General features: G+C 56.9%; 2 protein-coding genes across 32 annotated transcripts in view; one reads left to right on the plus strand and one right to left on the minus strand.

The window, feature by feature from the left end:
- Window positions 1–447: 447 nt before the first annotated feature.
- On the plus strand, window positions 448–4,160 carry CCDC24 (coiled-coil domain containing 24). Of its 30 annotated transcripts, none has more exons than XM_086384139.1 (9): window positions 448–659; window positions 872–1,047; window positions 1,187–1,303; window positions 1,975–2,052; window positions 2,644–2,698; window positions 3,192–3,261; window positions 3,404–3,482; window positions 3,566–3,834; window positions 4,024–4,160. In XM_086384139.1, the coding sequence occupies exons 1-8, from the start codon at window positions 519–521 to the stop codon at window positions 3,801–3,803; spliced, it is 954 nt and encodes a 317-aa protein (XP_086240265.1). In that variant the 5' UTR covers window positions 448–518; the 3' UTR covers window positions 3,804–3,834; window positions 4,024–4,160. The 30 variants fall into 30 exon arrangements, 19 of the variants coding, with proteins under 19 accessions (XP_086240265.1, XP_086240266.1, XP_086240381.1 ...); XM_086384140.1 differs by having other exon boundaries at window positions 1,978–2,052; XM_086384255.1 differs by having other exon boundaries at window positions 872–1,037.
- The window catches only part of SLC6A9 (solute carrier family 6 member 9), a 31,506-nt gene continuing 16,601 nt past the window's right edge, over window positions 4,120–19,024 (minus strand). The window contains exons 3-14 of one of the 2 annotated variants that reach the window (XM_086384017.1): window positions 18,114–18,187; window positions 17,319–17,450; window positions 16,664–16,934; window positions 10,045–10,177; window positions 9,716–9,850; window positions 9,531–9,634; window positions 8,884–9,121; window positions 8,660–8,794; window positions 8,446–8,545; window positions 8,257–8,357; window positions 5,529–5,699; window positions 4,120–5,403 (exon numbers count right to left, since the gene is read on the minus strand). In XM_086384017.1, coding sequence (XP_086240143.1) covers window positions 5,209–5,403; window positions 5,529–5,699; window positions 8,257–8,357; window positions 8,446–8,545; window positions 8,660–8,794; window positions 8,884–9,121; window positions 9,531–9,634; window positions 9,716–9,850; window positions 10,045–10,177; window positions 16,664–16,934; window positions 17,319–17,450; window positions 18,114–18,186 — 1,788 coding nt within the window. In that variant the 5' untranslated portion in view covers window position 18,187 and the 3' untranslated portion in view covers window positions 4,120–5,208. Of the gene's footprint in view, window positions 5,404–5,528; window positions 5,700–8,256; window positions 8,358–8,445; window positions 8,546–8,659; window positions 8,795–8,883; window positions 9,122–9,530; window positions 9,635–9,715; window positions 9,851–10,044; window positions 10,178–16,663; window positions 16,935–17,318; window positions 17,451–18,030; window positions 18,188–19,024 lie in introns of both variants that reach the window. The other variant, XM_086384010.1, reaches the window with a different exon arrangement.

Consider the following 19,024-nt stretch of genomic DNA (forward strand, 5'->3'; position numbering starts at 1 on the left):
TTGGGGTCAGATTGATGTGCATGGTTGAGACTTGGAAACCACCTACCACGGCTGTGGGTTGGGCTTTGTTAGCCAGCACCGCCTGGAATGGGCGGGCCTGGGACTCTCTGGGGGCGGGGCTTGGGGCTAGCTGGCCCCGTTTCCCGGGTGACGGCCATGCGGAAGAGGCGGAGCTAGGGCCCCAGTCCCGCCGCCTGGCTCCCGGGGCCGCGACCTGAAACCGTGGCCTCCGAGAGTCGATCAGTAGTAGGGCAGAAGAGCGCCAGAGGCCAGCGGCTCTGGACCGAGCAACTCTAGTCGTGGGGACGGGAGGCAGAATAGAATGGGGCTTGGGAGAGGCCGGTCCGAGTGACAGGCTGGGGGCGTGGCCTGTGAGACCCGGAAGCGGGCGAGGCGTGAGTGGGCGTGCCCGGCCCTGGGCGACTAGCGGTATCCCAGTAACCCAGCGCTCGGACCGGGGGGTCCCGCAGGTCCAAGCGTGCGGCCCCGAGTCTGGGGGGCGGCGGCGCGGGCGGGCCATGCCTGGGGACTCCCCGTCGCTGTGGGAACTGGTGGAAGAGCACGTTCCGCTCCCGGAGCGGCCCGAAGTGAAGAGAATTCTAGGGGAGACGACGGTGGATCTGAGCCTGGAGCTTCGGGCAGAGGTGGGGCGTAAGAAGGTGGGCCCCACGGCAGATCTGTCCCACGACTTGGATGATTTGCTCACCTTCTATGGGTCCCTAACCCTGCCCAGTAACTCTCGAGCTCTTGTCGGATCTCATTGTCCGCCTAACCCTCTCCAATTTAACTGCCCTGCGCCTCATTCCCCCAGCTCCCCTGCCTCCCTTCACTTCCCTCCGCAGTCACCGAGGTGTCCCAGCTCTCCTTGCAGGTGGTGATGTTACGATCATTGCTCCAAGAGGCTCGATCTAGCCAAGCCCCTGGATCACGCCCCACCTCTGACCTCTCCTCCCTTCTGGCACCACCGCCCCTCGTAAGAGATCTTGTGCGCCAGGAACTGCGGCAGCTGCTCCAAGGTCTCCGCCGGAAGGCCATCTGTGAGGGCAGGTTGGAGCTCCAGACCTGGGGCTGGGGCCTGTGTCCAGAACTCAGATGGGCTAGCCTGGCAACTGACAAGTGGCCAGGGTTACCTTTCCTATGGTTCCCTGGAAGGAGCCCCTGAATTGCCTTTATGCATCTTCTGCAGGGACCAAACCCAGGCTTGGGTCCAGTATAGCCCCAAGGTCCTGCGCTTTGCCTTGGAGGAGCCCAGGCGTGATTTGCCAGAACAGGAGATGTTCCAGATGAGAGCTGGTGACCCCAGGTATAGTAATAGGAGAGGCGGGATCTGTCCTTGCTGAGCAACGGACCCCGGCCTGCTGGTAGGTCCCACCTGCGGGCATGGAGGAGCTCCTGGTCTGGGACTGACACTTCTACAGCCACCTGTGGTAGGAGTCAGCCCATGAGGGCTGCAGAGGCTCAGGAGACACGTGCCAACCCTGGGAGCTTGGTTCGATCTGGGTTTTAGAATATGAGGAACAGACTTCCAGACAGATACAAAGAGAAGCACTTTGCAGGAATAGGGTGCACTACACGCAGATATGAGTGGAAGGAAAGACTTCATCCAGTGGCCAGTTGTGCCTCAGGCTGGGACAACCAGGCTGTGAGGACTGGGGACTGAATGAGATAAATGAGCAGCAGCATGTTCATCAGTGAATGGTAGCAACTTACTTCTCACACATCCTTATGAAGGGGATGATGTTCCCTTCATAAGGGGACATCATGCTCAGAAAGGATGATCGACTTTCCCAGGCTCATACACAGTAAAGGGTGGCAGAACCCATGTGCAATCCCAGGCTCCAGATCTCCTCCTTTTAGTACCATCTTGTATTGCCTTTGTGAAAAAGCACAAAATTGTCTAGGAGAAATGGCATTTGTGTCCTGAAGTCCCGGGGTGAAGCAGCATGGGAGAGTGAGGTTGACTTCATCTGCCAGCAGCTGTCACCGGGACCTCAGTGTCATCAAGGACCAGCTGAACATGTCCCACATTGATCAGGTTGCTGGACACCTGCGGTGAGGCCCCCAAGTGTGTGCAGTGGGGGTGGAGACAGGGAGGGTGGGACTGTGGATGGACCCTGATGTACTGGGACTACTGGGAGGAGAGGGGAGGGAACACACCTGGCTGGGAGACCCAGGAGAGTGGGGCTGAGAGGTGGAAAGGGCAGGGTGCTGATTAGGTTGCTGCCAGGAAATCAGTCAAGTACAGATGCCTACATGGGCCTTGGCCTGAGGACTCTTATCCTGGGAGGTGGGAGAAGATGACACATAGCAGAGTTTTTAAAGCAGGGGCAGGGCTGTGATGCGGGAAAGAATGGAGGCAGGAGGACCCGCAAGTCTAGTCCTATCGTGTAGAAGAGAGAATGCTGCTCCTCAGGGTGGGCCCTGGGAGGCGGGCAAGGAGAGGACACACCCTGCCCAGGAAGAGGCTAGCGGGGCTGCAAGGCTGTGCTGGAACAGCATGAGGGCAGCAGAGGGAGAGGTGGGCTGTGATAGGAGGGCCCAGAGGAGGCTCCTGGGGAGGCCGGGGGTGGGGACCGCTTGGAGGGCTCTGCTGAGATACGGGTCTGCCACACTGCTTCCGGTGCTGCACTGTCCATGTCCCAGGGCCCTCCTGGAGGAAGAGTGCCGCGCGCTGGAGAGGGAGATTCCCATCCTGCAGGTGAGCTGCAGTCCTGGGCCGCCCTGCCCCCAGCCCTTCTGCTGAGCATAGACACCCCTGTCTCTCACCCAGGGCATGAGATCCACACACATGGGTCTGTGTGTGTCTGTGCCTGCAGAGGTTGTGTGAACCCTGGGTCCGTTTTTCCCGTGTGCACACTTCTTATGTGTGTGATCCCTAAGTACGTGAACCCATATTCCAGTTGAGTCCCTAAGTCCGAGGTCAGCACTTTTAGATCAACTGCTGGGTCTGCCCAGGTCTTTTGCCTCCTTCTCTTCCCCAAGTCTGGATTCAGGCCTGCCACCCCCTTGCCAAGCTCAGCTTTTCAGGGAGAGGCTGGTGTTCCTCTCAGGAGTGCCCCCATGTGGTTGGGATGAAGAGACTGCACGGGCTGGTTCCTGCGCCCCACCATGGGGATCCTGGCCTGGGCACCCTGCCCAGACCTGCCCTGCCCCTGTCGTAAGGCCAGGCACTAAGCCAGCTCTCCCTGCAGCACTGCCTGGAAGAAGAATATATAGGGGCCGCTCGGCCCTCTAAGCCAAGCCTAGAGCCCACCCTCGCAGGTGAGGACCCTAGCAGGCCCCAGAGCACCCAGCACTCTGTGCCACTCCCACCCCCCATCTCCCCCATGCCCCCCCGCCCCCCACTCTTGTAACACACCCTGGAAGACCGGGCGCTGTGTCTCAGGTAGAACCTCTCCTCCAGAGCTAAAGGAACAGAAGGCAGCCATGCAACAGGAGCTGCAGTCACCCCTGAGGCCTTCCTGTGTCTCCTCCAGCCACAGGTAACCCAGAGCAGACAGATAGCTGGATGGGGCAGGCTGAGAGGCAGGCCACAGCCCCCTCACAGCTAATCCCTCCCATTCAGGCCACAGCCCTTAGGGTCCTCCAGCCAGGGCCCTGGACCCCTGTCTTGCCTCCACGGGGCTGCTGGAGTTTGGGCCAGGCCTCTCCAGTGCTGCCTGCCTGCTCCTCCTCTGGAGCACTGCCCCAAACCTCGCAGCCTGGCCTCCACCTGCCGCTGGGGACGGAAGATTCAGTGCAGCCCCAGGAAAAGGCCAGCTTCTACTCCGATGTCCAGTGCAGCTCCCCAGGCCCCAACCTGAAGGGCTGCTCAGGAAGGAGGCTTCAGCTTCGGTTGGCACTTATCCTGTCTGCTACTGCCCCCTTTCAGCTTCCAGGGCCCAGCCTACTTCAGATCTAGTCTGGGATGAGCCCTCCCCAGGATTCCACTGCTGTCTGTCTGTCTGGCCCTCACTCTACCTTCTCACCAGGTCCTGGGTGTCCAGTCCTGACTGTCACAGCCTCTGGCATTTCTCCTCCCAGGTACACCCCCCCCGCAAAGGCCTGGCAGAAAGTCTTGTCCCAGCCCTGACTCATGTCCCCCTGGAGGACCCAGACAAAGCACAGCAGCAGCACAGAGACAGGAATAGAAATTTCATTAAAACCTATGGACTTTAAAATCCTAGTGGTGCGCGGATAGTCGGGGGTGGGAGGCACACCATTATTGCTACAGAGGATTAGAGGCGGCTCTTCCGGGGCTGTCACTGCACAGAGGGGCACGGAGGACAGACACACGGACACTCCAGGGCTTGGGGGAAGGAGTTCTGGCTCCAGAGAGGGGCTGGGGCACGTGGGCTGGGGCAATTTGGCACGTGAACAAGGGTAGCCCAGTTTGGGAAGACTGGGCTGTAGCCTGGTGGTGGTAGGAAAGCGGGTGTCATGTAGGGTCCCCTTCCCTGGGGCTCTGGGCTCAAACCTCCTGCTGAGCATCACCCCACCCCTACCCCCCAGAAACGAGTTCTTTGGGTGGGCTGTTGGGTCATGGGCCTCTGCTGGGCTGGCCCTGACAGCCAGTGCTGGAAGGAGGCGCAGAGACCTCAGAGCCGCCAAGTGAGGTGCAGGTGGGCCTGGAAGACAGATTGGGCCTGAGGCCAAGGGTGAGGGGGTGGCAACCACAGATAATACAATTTTTACAAAAATAATCACACAGACAAAAGGGCCGAGCCGCACAGCCTGACCCCTAACACTGCACAGCCCCCTGGCTCCTCACCCTGCCTCCAGGTAGGAAGATCTGAATTAGCCTGGGCGGAGGCTGGGGTCCACCCCAAGGGCAGGAACACTGGTCAGGAGGCCAAAGGCTCAGGGCAAGGGACAGGTAGGAGACCCACCCAGAACCTCAGCTCAGGGCAAAGTATGGGGGCATCAGAGGCCACGTGAAGCCCAGCAGGCCTCTGGGGACCTGGCCTGAGACCCCTCCAAAGTGCAATTGGGCCCCCCAGCAACCCCGCCATCACCCACACCCCCCAGCTGCCATCTTGGCATCCAAAGGACCTGTAAACACTAGGGACACGAGCACGAATGACCGCGCTAGCAGTGGTGGCCAAGGTGGCAGGGGCCACCCCTGGCCAGGGCATGGTGGGGGCAGGCGGGGACACCTATCCACCGTCTCCCCAGTCTTTGTGTTGGGAGCACGGGGTGGGGGTGGGGCATGCCCCCCAGCAGCTGTGCTCATATCCGGGAGTCCTGCAGACGGCTGGAGCCATTACTGCCCACCATGGGAATCTGGGCCTTGTCTGGGTGCAGCGGCTGGACCTCAAGCCCGTCTTCAGGGGAGGGTGCAATGGTGGGGGCATAGCGCCCTGTTCGGTGCTCCAGGAGGGCGGGACCCCAGTCTCTGCTTGGCTTTGTTGCATTTTTCAAACGCTGCAGGAGAGGTAGGCATGGGGGAGGGACAGGCGGGCAGAGTGCATCAGAAGGGAGCCCTGGAGCGCCATCCATCCATCCACCCCCTTCTGATTCACCTGGCTGCCCCTGTCCCAACCCCTCACCTGGAGGAGGGTGTCCCCATCTGTTCTGCAGAACTGGAACAGGGCGTAGAGTGGAATGCAAATGACAGAGGACAGAGCCATGAGGAAGCCAATGGCCACGGCCCAGCTTGGATACTGGTATTGGTTGTAGGTGATTGGCTGGTACTGGATCACCGAGAAGATGAGAATGAACTGCAAAGAGTGGGGGTTGGGAGTGGGCGTGAGTCCTGCCCAGCCCCACCCCGGCCTTAGGCCTCCTATCAGCACTGCTCCCCTCCCTCTCCAGCTTCCCAGAATAGAAAGGGGCATCTCAGGGAGGGCAGGGTTGACATCAACGTTTGGGTAGTGGAAGCTGATGGCACCAGGGGTCCAGGGTATGATGGGCAGGTGGGCACTGTGGAAGGGGAGGGGTCTGGCTTCTGGATAATCCTGAAGCAGCGAGAAACTGTTCAGCTGCCATGGCCCTTGGAAGTCAGTTCTACTCAAAGATTTGCAGTGGCCCCCAACTGCCTGCTGAAGTAAGGCCGAATCCACGGCCTTTAAGGCTTCAATGGTATTTTCCATCTACTAAGTGTTTTTTGAATGTTTCCTCCAGACCTGGGAGCTCCTGGGATTGCATCAGCTCTAGGTCTTCAGTGCCCAACACAGCGCCTGGCACAATCTTATGCGCTGATCTGAACTGACTTATGCAGGGAGGTGGGAGCAATGGGGGAAAGGAAAGGAGGAGTACTGCCAGTCTATGGCTGCAGAGACAGCAATGGACAGCCGAGGGGAGCTCCGGAGCCTAGAAACCGTGTCAGGTTGGGGGTGCTCTCAGGAACCTCTGTGGAAAGAGCCGAGGGACACCGGAGATAAAGCCTAGGGTTGCAGCAACAAAAATACTACAGGAAGTGGAAAGATGGGCAGGTGGCTCATGGGCCACCCGGAGGGCCTGGGGCAGTGGGTGCTGCTTGCCAGGAGGCCTGAGCATGCACCTCCCAAGCCTTCAGCTGCATCCTGGATCTCAGGCCCCTCCAGCCTTTTTAGTGACTAAATTCTAGAACTCAAGACCTGTATCCACTCGGGGAATGCTGCACTTAGAGGAGCTTATAACAAGTTTCCTGAATGGAACTAGAGCCTGATCTAATGTGTGGACAAATTCTTTATTTGAGCTGATAAAAGGATGGAGTTTGTAAAAAAAATTTTTTTAAAGATCTTTTTAGCACTATGAAGAAGTAAAGCCTCCAAAGAAAACTAACAGCCCAGAAGCACGCATCCACAGAGCCTGGCATCCTCACCCGAAGGTGATTCCAGCCTGGCTTTCTGAGCACAGAGAGGATGCTGCGGGCTTTGCCTCAGTTTCCTGGAGACACTGGACCCAGGCTGCCTCCTGCCTCCTGCCCTGCCTGGGCAGTGCCCTGAGTCTCCCCACAGGGCAGCAGCTTCCTGGGAGCCCTGGAGGATGAGCTCCCCCAGGGCAGGTCCTGGGCCAAAGCCGCAACCCCCGAGGGCACAGCACAGGCCGTGGCGTCTGCCCTCCCCCGCCTCCCACCGCTTACAGGACACTTCCGCTCCTCCTGTTTCAAAGCTGGGCCAGTGGCCAGAGCTGGTGCCTGTGCCAGGCTCGGGAAGATCCCACACCCCATGTGATGGAGGCCTCAGCCCTCAGGGGCCTTTTTTTTTTTCCCAGAAACAGGAGCCAAAGTGGAAATCTGGTGCTGACCTCTCTGCAGCACAGAGGAGCTGGCACGATAGGGGGCACGACTCCAGACACTGCCCGGACCATTGGGCTGACCCCTCTGTCACTCAGAGATGGCCCTACCTCTTTTCTGTGGAGGGACCATTATACTAGCAAATTCCTCCCCCCAGCCCCCGACTTCTCACCCTGATCATAAAGGACCAAATCAGGTTTGTAGTCCATAGACCACTCCTCCTCCTAAACTTGCTTCTAGTGCAGCATGGGCCCAGCACACAGGCTCCAGATCAAACCACCTGCTTCGCACGAGGGCTCTGACTCTTAGAAGCTGTATAACGTTGGGTCAACTACTTAACATCTCAGGGTCTCAGTTTCCTCATCTGTAAAGTGGGGATAATAACGAAACCATGGAGAGTTGTATCATGAGACTTAGTATATTGCTCTTGGTCATGGTGGGCTTTTTCCACCAGACCTCCCTGCTGGGGGGTCTGTCTTCCAGGTGTTGAATACTGGTGGAAACCCAGAACTCCCCCTCCCAAGCCAGCCCATTCCAGGGTGGCTTAGGAGGGTGTCCCGGATCCTGAGCTGCTACCTGACTTGCACAGCCTGCTTCTGGAACATGCATTCACACCACATATCCTGAGCACTCCAAGCACCTCAGCTATAAGGGACTAGAGATACAAGCTCAGCGAGGCTGTCAGAGGCCCAACGCCAATGTCAGTCCTGGTTCCTGAGACTCCTCTGGGGGGATGCCGGGTGGAAATACCAGGGAGAGAGGGCCGGCTCTCAGCTGCTGCCAGCCTATTTTCCCCTTCTGAAGCTGCGCACTGTCTTCTGTCAAATACAGGGCCCTGTGCTCCCTTCCTAACCCAAGGCCAGGGCTTGGGTGGTTCTGAGTCTGCACACCTGTCTGCCTCTATACAGCTTTGCTCAGACTTCCAATAACCAGAGCTGTGGGTGTGGAGCCCCCAGGGGGAGCTCTGGCCTGAAGAGCTCGTGCTCTTCCTTGGCTGGTTCCCAACAGAAAGACGCTCGCCACGGGGGCAGCAGGGGAGGGACCAGCGAGGAACTTACAAAGATGATAGCTGGTGAGACGAAGCGCCAGCAGATCTGGAAGAAGAGGGGTGGTGGGAACCCCAGCATCATCTGGATGTCCTGGAAGTAGTTCTGGTGCCCTGAAGAGAGGGAGGTCAGCAGCCCACAGGACAGCATAAGCAGGCCAAGGGATGGGACATGGAAGGCCGTGGAGGCTTGGGCACTTACCGTAAATGTACATGATGGACACACACATGATACAAGAGATGATGACCAAGGAGAAGCTGGCCGCATAGTTGTCCATCAGCAGCAGCCAGTAGATGCCTGCCTATGGGCCAGTGGGCAGCTGAGTCAGGGGTGCCTGAGGCTACGGTCCCCGTCTCTCCCCTGTCTTCCCCCCATACCCTGGCAACTCCCACCCAGCCTTTCCCTTGGTTCTTACTTGGCTGGTAAGAGGGATGCCCAGAAGGAAGCCAGCCACAGCCACGCCCAAGGTCACGTAAGTCTTTTTCTGCAGGATCCACTCATTCCCTACCTCATCCACAATGGCTGTGACCAACGTCTCTAGGAGGCAAAACTGCAGGATTCGGCCATCAGAGCAGGGGCCTACCCTTGGCCCCGCCTCCTCCCGCCCCCAGCCACAGGCCCGAGTCCCGCACCTCGTACCTGAGTGCCCAGCCCCAGCAAGATGAGCATGAAGAAGAAGAGCAGGGACCAGAGTGGGGAGATGGGCAGCAGTGTGAGGGCCTCTGGGTATGCCACGAAGGCCAGGCCCGGGCCGTGGTCTGCCACGCGGGACACATCCACACCCAGGTGATTGGCCATGAAGCCCAGGATGGAGAAGATGACGAAGCCGGCATAGACACTGGTGGCACAGTTAGTGATGCTGATGATGACACTGTCTCTAATGGGGAGGGAAGCACGTGGTCAGGACATGCAGCTTAGTTCCTCCTGCCCAGTTTGGGCCAGGCCGGGAGACTTGGAGACGGGGAAAGTTCTAGGAACAAAAGCACCCCCATTCTCATCTCTGGTCTGTTCTGGGCCTCCTTAAGTGGGCTTGAGGCTCTGAGTCCTTGCAGACCCCTGGGGCATCACTGTCGGCACCCCTTCTCTCTTCTGCCTAAGTGTTCTCTGTTCTGCAACGACTGGACCCAGACCCAGCACTGCCAGGATCTCCAGGCTGTGAGCGGAAGGGAGGGTCCTGGCAGGCCAGGAGGCTGCACTGGATCTGGTGGGTCTGGGGGAAGCAGGGTCAGGCTGCAGAGAGGGCAGGAGCAAGGGAGCAGCCCCAGCGCCGGCAGGGAGACTCTCACCGGTAACAGTTGTTGTGGAACTTGTTGTAGGAAGCCATGGTGACAAGGCCGCCCCACGCGCAGCCCAGCGAGTAGAAGATCTGGGAGGCGGCGTCCCCCCAGACCTGCAGGAGGAGCTGCGCTCAGAGGCTGGTGTCTCTCTGCCCCTCCCCATCCCTCCAGGTTACCTTCCACCCACAGCCCACCTTGGCCTCCAGGATCTTGTCCCACTGTGGGGTCAGGTAGTACATGATGCCCGTGAAGGCTCCTTCCAGGGTCACGCCACGGATGAACAGGATGGTCAGCACCACGTAGGGGAATGTGGCAGTAAAGTACACCACCTGGGGGTGAGAGGGGCCCCACTGGACTCCTTTGGGCTCTTCCCACCCCGCTCAACCAGCACGGGTCCTCTGGTCCCTCTTTCCATCCTACATGCTTTCATCACTCCTCCACCAACCCGCCCACTCACAAAACCCAGGCAGGGGAGGCAGGATATTTCTGGGTGGGCACAGATCCTGGAAGGAGGGGGACTTACTTTCCCTGAAGACTTGACCCCTCGGATGAGGCAGAGGAAGACGACCACCCAGGAGACACCAAGGCAGCCAAGGAGGGGCAACCGCACCTCCCCGAAGTTTCCGATGTCATCCGACAGCTTCAGCACGTAGAGCCTGGAAGGGGATACTCTGTCACTGAGGGCCAGCCCCGCCGTCCAGCAACACATTCCTAAGGCCCAGGGCCCAGCCTGGCAGCTCCCTCCTTTCTCACGGAATCCCGGCAGCTGGCTTGTCTGAGATGGGAGCCTTGGCAAGGCCCCAGCCGCAGCCTGCTCAGCCCGCTCTGCCTGCTGCCTCTCCCAGGATCCTCGAGGCCACACCCCAGGCCTGGGCTAGCTTCCTCAGCCCCTGGGGTGTGGAGGTCTCCCTGTCCCTGCTCAGACCTGTCCCAGGTCTTTCCTTTAGAAAGGCCCTCTCCTCCAGACTGGACATACCCTATCTGGTGTCACCTCCTCCAGGGAGCCTTCTGTGACCTTTTCACCCACACTAGTCCTCCAACTCTGATGAGCAGAGGGAGGCAGTGGAGTACTGAGGAAAGACGGAGGCTTCCCAGGTGGCACTAGTTGTAAAGAACCCGCCTGTCAATGCAGCAGACGTAAGAGAGATGGGTTTGATCTCAGGGTTGGGGAGATCCCCTAGAGGAGGAAATGGCAACCCATTCCAGTATTCTTGTCTGGAGAATCCCATGGACAGAGGAGCATGCAGGGCTATAGTCCCTGGAGTCACAAAGAGTTGGACATGACTAAAGCGACTTATCATACACACTGGAGCATGCAGGCCTAGACTTGAACCTGAATTCCTCTCCTGAGTGTGCATGACTCCCTCTGGAGCCCTATGCCATGTCAGCTGTGTTTCTTCAATCAACTGGACATTGATGTGCCAAGCCCTTGCTAGATGCTGGGCATATTGACCTAAATCAGGTATTGTGGGCACTGCCAGGAGTGTCTTAACCCCATGGGGAGGAGCACACTGGAAGTATTACTGGAAGAGGGGAGGCTTGAGCCAAAGTTTCAAGGATGGGGAGAAAGTGGGTGAAGAGAAATGAAAGCACACGCCAGGCTGAGGGCTTGGGTCAGGGTCAGGTCATGACCCAGCAGGACAGGGTCAGGAACCGCCTGGGCATGTCAGTAGCTCAGGAAGGCTGGAGGAGAAGGGGAGGGGAATAGAGAAGGATGAAGATAGGAAGCAACAAGATCAAGAGAAGTTGTGAAGTCAAGGCAGAGAAGTTTGGATTTTATTCTGAGAGCAATGAGAAGCTTCTGGGGGGGTTTTAGGTCTCTCAGGGCCTCTCCTTGGCTCAAAACCTTGTAGCAGTTCCCATCTCTGGCCATGGAAAAACCAGTCCATACAGTGGCTACAAAGCCCTCCATGATCCACTATCTCCTAACTGCCATCTCCCAAATCTCCTCTCCTCCTGCTCCCTCCCCGCTCACTGCTCCAGCTGCATCAGGTTCCTCGTTGTTCCTTAAATGTGCCAGGCCCACTCCCACCTCAAAGCCTTTACATGTACTCTTCCCTGTCTGGCGTGTTTTTTTCCCCAGACCTCCACATGTCCACATGGGTGTGAGATTTCTGCAGGCACATAGGGCCCCATGCTTAGAAGGGCCTTGTGCTTGCTTTAATGTCCTGCCATCACCATCTTGAAATTCTGAACACATTTGAACAAGAGGCCCCATCTTTTCATTTTGCTCTGGGCCCCACAAATTATGCAGCTGGGCTTGTCAACATGGCTCCCTCCCTCCTTGCTTCCTTCAAATCTTTACTTGGGTGTCCTCTTTGCAAAGGGGCCTATTCTGGATACCCAGATTAAAACTGTGACCCCTGCCCCAGCCTGGCACCCCTTACCCCATTCCTGGCTGTACTTTCCTCCAGAGTATGTCTCCTTCCATCGTACTGCACATTTCACTATTGCATTTGTTATCTGCCCTCTATGAAGGCAAGGGGTTTTGTCTGTTTTGTTCACTCTCGTATCCCTCCAGTGGTTCGCAAAGTGCCTGGCAAAGAGCCATGCCCAATAAGCACTTGCTGAATGGATGAATGAATGAATGAATTAACATCATAGAAAATGGACTGGGAAGTATAAAGGGGAGTATCTGGAGGGGGACTGGCTTGGCTGCTGGAGTTGTCCAGGCTAGAACTGATGAGCAAGAGACAAAATGTTGAGCCTCAGTCTCCTCATCTTTAAAATGGGCATCATAACATCAACCTAGGATAATCTGTAGATAAATTTAGAAAAATACAGGCGCCTTTCTTGCCCCTCTTTCAGTGAGGACTTCTCAGCACAGCTCCTAGGCTGTCCTCTAATCTTAGCTATTTTTACTTTATTTTTTTCCAACTCAGTTCTCAAACCTCATGACAACATGTTTAATACTTTGTGATGGGTGGTCAGCATGGTCCCTCATGGGACAATATTGCCAGGTCTGGGATTTGTTTGGTCAGCCCACTGGACGGTCAGACTTGCAAGCACCTTGTTAGGCCTCCTCTGCCTCAAATCTTTGCCTAGGCTGCCCTTCACATTGTTACCTGCAGAGGGCGCTGTCCAACACATCCCACTCCTGCCAAACTCCTGCCTCTGTGCTGGTTCACTCAACAGGCATCAGGATGAGAAATTTTCCAGGCTCTCAGTCCATGGGGGAACCAAACACAAAGGGATGAATAGGATCCACCCCCTGCTCCCAGGAGAGGCTCCTGGACCTTTGCGGCTGTGCTTTCCAATCTTTTTCCCTTTGGGACATGCAGAAAAAAATACTTTGGGCCCATGGGGCAAATAGACAGGTCACTCAAAGCTGAAGGCTGAAGGCAGCAGGGCTGGAGATTCTGGGCTGCCCAAGCCCGACCGGACTGGCACACTATTTAGGGCACATCGTGTTGGGAGGCTCTGCCTTCCAGAATAGCCACCGGGTCTTACTGCTACAGCTGAGAGGTGATTTACTTTAAGCACCAGCATTCAAAGTAAACAACACATTCCATGCTCGAAAGACTCTCTAAAAACTTTATCTAGTTACATATGTTAAACTGGTAGTGCTTTGTATTATTTTTTTATTGCAAGAGTTCAGCATGCAATACAAGGGCTTAAAGAGTTTGGAAGGCTAGACTTCTGAACTCTAACTTTCTTTTCATGGCACCATATTTAATGTTTTGTTTTGGTTTGGGACCATGTGCTTTTGAGACCAAACAATTAACTGAAAAACTTTTGGAACCCCACATATTTACAAGTTGGCTTTCACATAACATCTCTGGACTTATTCTGCATTATTTTTTAATTTCCCCAACCAGATGGTAAACACCATGAGAACAGGACACTCTCATCTATTTCACTGCATCTCCAGCAGTGGCTATCACTGTGCTTACTGAGTACCCGTCACTGTCCTTAGTGATTTCTGCTACCTCTTTATAATAACAAGAATGATGTTGTAACCACTCCCACTTAATGGATGAACAGTTGAGACTAAAAGAGGTTTGGTGACCTCAGAAGGCCAAGCTGGTATGTAGCACAGCCAGGATTTGAGTGAGGTCTGTGTGGCTCTAGAGCTGGCATGAAGACACCGAGAGAGGGGTGCTGGGATCCAAGTCCCATTGGGTGCCAGGTGTCTGCTGGGGAGATGAGGGCATGGTCCTGAGCAGGTATCAGATCAGCTCTCACAGGACTGTAAGATAATGCTGTAAAGAGGTGGTGAGGGCAGGGAAGACTGGAAGCCAAAGGGTGGGCAAAAGGCAGACGTGGGCTCAGAAATCTGCCCTGGGAGCTCTTCTCCCTTTAGAGGAGTCAATCTTTCTCTTGATTTGCTTTGTTCACTTGTAGAATGGGAATATTTTATAAAACCAGCACACACTAGTAGGGTTGCCGTGGGGCTCAAATGAGATTGTGCAGCTTTCCAAAGGGTTGCTGGAAACTGTGGACCCAGAATGCCTGCAGAGTATCATCAGCCTAATTCACATTAGGCATCAGGCACAGTGGGACATGTATATCCTGACACAGCATTGAAGCCTAGCTCCTTAACATCGGGGAATCAGTCTCTGAATCTGAAAATGGGGGTGATATCATATAATATGCCTAACACATAGTTCCCTGGTGGGCTCAGGGGTAAAGAACTCACCTTGCAATGCAGGAGACTTGGGTTTGATTTCTGGGTTGGGAAGATCCCCTGGAGAAGGAAATGGCAACCCACCCTAGTATTCTTGCCTAGAGAATCCCATGGACAGATGAGCCTGGAGAGCTACAGCCCATGGGGTTGCAAAAGAGTCGGACACGACTGAGCGACTAAACAGCAACAATAAGCAAATAGTAGGTGCCGAGAAATGGGGGTGCTTGCTCACCTCATCTTGCTGAAGCCAGCTTGGGCAGCCCTCTCAAAGGTCACTTCCCTAGGCTCTCCGGGAGGGGGCAGCAGGGAGCCATCCTGAAGGGAAGGAGTCCTGCCTGGAACTGGGGCTCCTTAGGGAGGCCTGGCTCCAGCCCCAGCCAAGGAGTGGAGTTCAGCAGGCCATCCTGTGCACCTCCTGACCCATGGCTAGTTTTCTTGGAGGGAAATTCCCCTCTAATTGCACTGGATAAAATCTCCTGAGCTTTGCCAAGCAGTAGCCCCATCCTGGAAGACAGTCCCTGGGGTGAGAATTTCTGGAGCATCTCTTGGCTTTGTGCTTCTGGAAGCTTCCAGAAGGTTCTCCCTCATCTAGATCAAGTTGCCCAGTCCACACCATGCCTCAAATGTAGCAGAATACCTAAGTGGGAGGAGTCTTCTACTCCCCGCTCTGTCCCTGCTCTGAGTGCAGTTCTCCGTATCTACTTGGTGCTCAGGAAATGACCCGTCCAATGACTGAATGACCAAATATGCCCAGAGGTGATTTTGCCCAAAACTCACTGGGAGGCAATGGCTCTATGGTCTCCACCATGAGTCTTTTTTTTTTTTTTAACCCCCGACGCCGGCCCGCCTCCACCATGATTCTTGAGGACGGTGACCACATCTTACCCGTCTTTGAACATCTATAGCCCAGCACAGGGCCTTCCCAGGTGGCTCAGTGGTAAAGAATCTGCCTGCCAATGTAGGAGGTGCAGGAAACACTGGCTTGATCCCTGGGTCAGGGAGATCCCCTGGAGTAGGAAATGGCAACTCATGCCAGTATTCTTGCCTGGAAAATTCCATGGACAGAGGCACCTGGCAGGCTACAGTCCATAGGGTTGCCAAGAGCCAGACACGACTGAGCAGGTATGCAGCAGCAGCAGCCCAGGGACACTGGGCCCTGAGGCTCTGAGTGCTGGCCCTCAGAGGATGTGGACCTGCTAGGACTTCAAATGTCACTGGGACCTCAACTGCTCAGCCCTGACTCTCCATCACAGCATGGAGAAGGCCTCGAACCCTCTGACCGGCAGGGGAGCCCTGTGCCTTTTGATGTCCTGGCCTCCTCTGTCCCAATACTCTGTCCTACCTGCTCCTAACCCCAGCTCCAGTCTGCCACCCCCTGGCTGTGGCTCATCTGCCCACGTCTCCCAATCCTTCCATAGCTCCTTTTCTCCCTCCTCTGCCAAGTCTTGTTTTTTTTTATTATTTATTTTTTGAGCGTGTCATGCAAGGCATGTGGGATCTTAGTTCCCTGAGGAGGGACTGAACCTGTGCCCCCTGCAGTGGAGGCACTTGAAGCTTGGAGTCTTAGACACGGGACCTCGAGGGAAGTCCATGGGAAGCCTCCTTGATCACCTGCTCTTGCCCTCACCACATCCCTGCATATACCTGCACTGAGGCCCCTGCCCCTAATAGCATTAACTACCCAGCTCCCTTCTGGACTGTGACCTCCTCATGGCACGGTCTCAGGGCCGTTCATACCCCATGGGCACACAGAGCCCGGCAGAGTGGACGCCATAAATGTTTGTGGAATGAATGAACGAGGCCTGCCCACTGGCCCACAAAGCCCTCTTCCCAAGAGCTCCCCAACAGGACGTGGGGAATTTCCTCCAGGATGTCCTGCTGTGCCCTCACACCCACCCAGCTGGGACAAGATGTTCCAAACACCCCCAGCAACAGCTTCCCTTCAAGCCAGCCCCGTGACTCCATTCTCTGTCACCACAGAGCTCAGGGGTGCCAGGCTGCCCTTCCCAAACACAGCTTGATAAGGACAGCTCTGGGCTCAGGAAACTTCCACAGCTCTTCTTTGGTTCTGCAGGGTTAGTTCTACACTTCATTCTTGTAAGTCCTCCAAGAAGGCACGTACTCCCTGTAGGCTACCACATGGCTGGTGAGTTCCCCACACACCTGTTACCCTTCGTCACAACAGGTTTCCCTCAGGCTCATCCGGGACTAAGGCCCTCTGTTCGGCTCTTCTGTTCGCCAGGAAGCCACCCCTTCTATTCCCCGACTCTCCTCGGCGGACCTGCCTGACTGCCGGAGTCCTCCCTCCCTCCATGCCGCTGTGTAAGGACTCTCACAAACTCACAAAGCCTGTGCGTCAGCCTCTCCTGAACTGGAGAGGCTGCCTACAGCCCTGCCCTGCTCCATTCCGGGCACCCTCCCTAGACTGCAGACCAGTGCCCGACGGCGAAGAGGGAGGGCTGAAGACAGGCCCCCAGGGTGACCCCTAGAAGCCCAGGTCCCACCGGGGCCTCACCTCCAGTACTCCTCGCTGGGGCTTGTCCTCTTGAGGGTCTGGTTGAGCGCCTGAGAGATGTTGCCAGGCAGGGCAGGAGGCTGCGAGCCGTTGGTGATGTTGGGGTTATCCAGCACGCTCATGCAGTCGGGCGTGTTCCAAGGGTTATTGCAGTAGGTCCAGGGCAGCACGGGCGTCATGGACGAGAAGAAGTAGTAGAAGGCGATGCAGATGACCACGTTGTAGTAGATGCCGATGTATGTGGACACCACCATCATGCCGTAGCCCACACCTGGGGGAGGGGAGGGGCAGGAGCAGCCTCACACACCTAGCTGAAGGACGTGAAGCTCATTTTGAAGGGCCTAAGGGGCAGGCTTTCGTGGAGGGCCACAGAAGGGGCAGGTCAAGGCCTTGGCAGGAGCGAGCTGGGGCTGGGGGTGGGGGGCAGTGAAGGGCTTTTGTGTATGCACGGGGTAGGAGGAGAGGGTGGAGGCCAAGTAAACAATGGGTCCCAGCATGTGTCCCCGGCCTTGCCTGGTGATGTGGGCCTCCGGTCAACACCCAGGTTCCATAGCGGCTGGCAGTGTTTATACAGATGGGTGAGTCAGCACGGCCCCCAGAGGCCCGTGTGTGTGTGTGTGTGTGTGTGTGTGTGTGTACCACATCCGGGCCTCACCTTTGAACATGGGGCTGATCCTCCAGACCCCCAGGCAGCCCTGACTTGCAAACTGGCCGAAGGAGAGTTCCATGAAGAAGAGTGGGATCCCACAGAAGATGAGCATGACGAAGTAGGGGAACATGAAGGCTCCTGGTGGGCAGGGAGAGGGCTGGCTCAGGGCCGGCTCTGGGGGATCCCACCCTCTTCCTGCTCAGAACCCGACAGCAGAACCTTTGCAATTGGCTGGGCTTCCAGGAGGGTGTGCCATGCCCTGGGCTGGAGCCTCAGTCTGAGGCACACTGCTCATGGCCTGTTTTTTAACTTGACAGAGGTTCCCAGGAAGTCTGCTCTGAGCTGAACCCAGGACTCAGAGCCGCCATGTTTGGGTGGGAATTGATGACTTAAGCAAGCAGTTTCACACACGTTAGCTGATGCGGTCCTCAAATATCCCCAAATCATTTGGTGGGGGGTGGGGGCTGTTGAAATGCATGGGGTATAAAACTGAGACTTGGGAGGCTGGGTTGCTTTCCTCTCTACCTTTTCTCCCCTTGAGGGATCAGGCTGCTGAGGTCAGGGGGTAAAGTGTACCTAAGCCAGGGATGGGGGCAAAGGAGATTAGAGCCAGAGGCCAGCCTGTCTGGAGTGGGGTCTGTGCTGGAAGGGGGTGGCTGGGCCCTGGTGGCTGGGCTCTATCCATGTGGGTGGTCCCTGCCCTGTGCCCACTGGGTACCTCCCCCGTTGCGATAGCAGAGGTATGGGAAGCGCCAGACATTGCCCAGGCCCACGGCATAGCCCACGCTCGTCAGTACAAACTCGATCTGGTTGCCCCAGTTGCCCCGTTTGAGGTTCTGGTCCTTCTTGGTGGCCTCGCTGGGCACAGCACCATTCTGTGGGGACAGGAGAAAAGCTACCATCAGCAAGGCATTGGCATGAGGTACCTGACCCTTCAGGCCTCCCCCAGTGGGGACACCGTGGACCCTCCAGGCCCCCACCCCGACCCTGGGCTTCCCCTCTGCTGGCAGGAGCTGCAGGCAGGCCTGGCAGAGGAGCACAGAAGGAAGAGCGGCTGCCAGAGGGTGCCAAGTGGGGCCTCCCTCACCAGCCCCCCAGCACCCTGTGCCGGGGGCACCAGCCCACCTGAGGAGCTACTGCCAGCATCTGAGAGGTGGGACATTGACAGAGAGCTCAAGTTGAGAGCCCCCCAGCCCCAATCCCTCCAAAGCCTCCCCTCTCCCCTCTGGGTGAGGATCTAGGAGCAGCTGAGCCTCATACCAAGCAGCCAAGCTGGGCTGGGCACAAAGGGGCCAGTGTCCAGACAGCCCCCCCACCCGCCACCACCACATCGCCAGGCTGAGCACGCTGCCCATGGCAGGCGGCTGTGGGGGAGGCGACGCTGGACCCCTCCCCCAGCTGAAGGCTTTTTCTAGGGGGCACATGGTGGTCAGGGCTGTAGGGTACAAGAAGAGGCAAGCAACTGAGCTGGGCCAGACCTGAGGAAGGCATTCTGGGACTCAGGATGGGAGGTCCAGGGGAGCCATCTCTAATTATTGCCCACGACTGGGAAGGGGAGCCCTGGGGAAGCTGACCTGGGCTGGGGCGGGGGTCTGCTGGCCATGAGTTGGGGGAGGAGACCAGAGCTGTAGGCACCATGCCAGACTTGGAGGACAGACTCTGCTAGGGGAACTAGAGGGAGTGACTCCGGAAAAGGGTCTCTGAGCTGAGAG

Source organism: Bos grunniens, chromosome 3 (assembly GCF_055505025.1).
Source record: "Bos grunniens cultivar Pamir isolate PY7600 chromosome 3, Bosgru_T2T1.0, whole genome shotgun sequence".
Lineage (NCBI taxonomy): Eukaryota > Metazoa > Chordata > Mammalia > Artiodactyla > Bovidae > Bos > Bos grunniens.

What these genes read in the sequence shown, in the direction of transcription:
- CCDC24 (XM_086384332.1), top strand. Translation starts at nt 519, where the DNA reads ATGCCTGGGGACTCCCCGTCGCTGTGGGAACTGGTGGAAGAGCACGTT. An exon ending in ATGAGAGCTGGTGACCCCAG is followed by an intron (nt 1,304 to 1,977) that starts GTATAGTAATAG and finishes ATCTGCCAGCAG; the next exon opens with CTGTCACCGGGACCTCAGTG. An exon ending in CCTAGAGCCCACCCTCGCAG is followed by an intron (nt 3,262 to 3,403) that starts GTGAGGACCCTA and finishes CCTCTCCTCCAG; the next exon opens with AGCTAAAGGAACAGAAGGCA.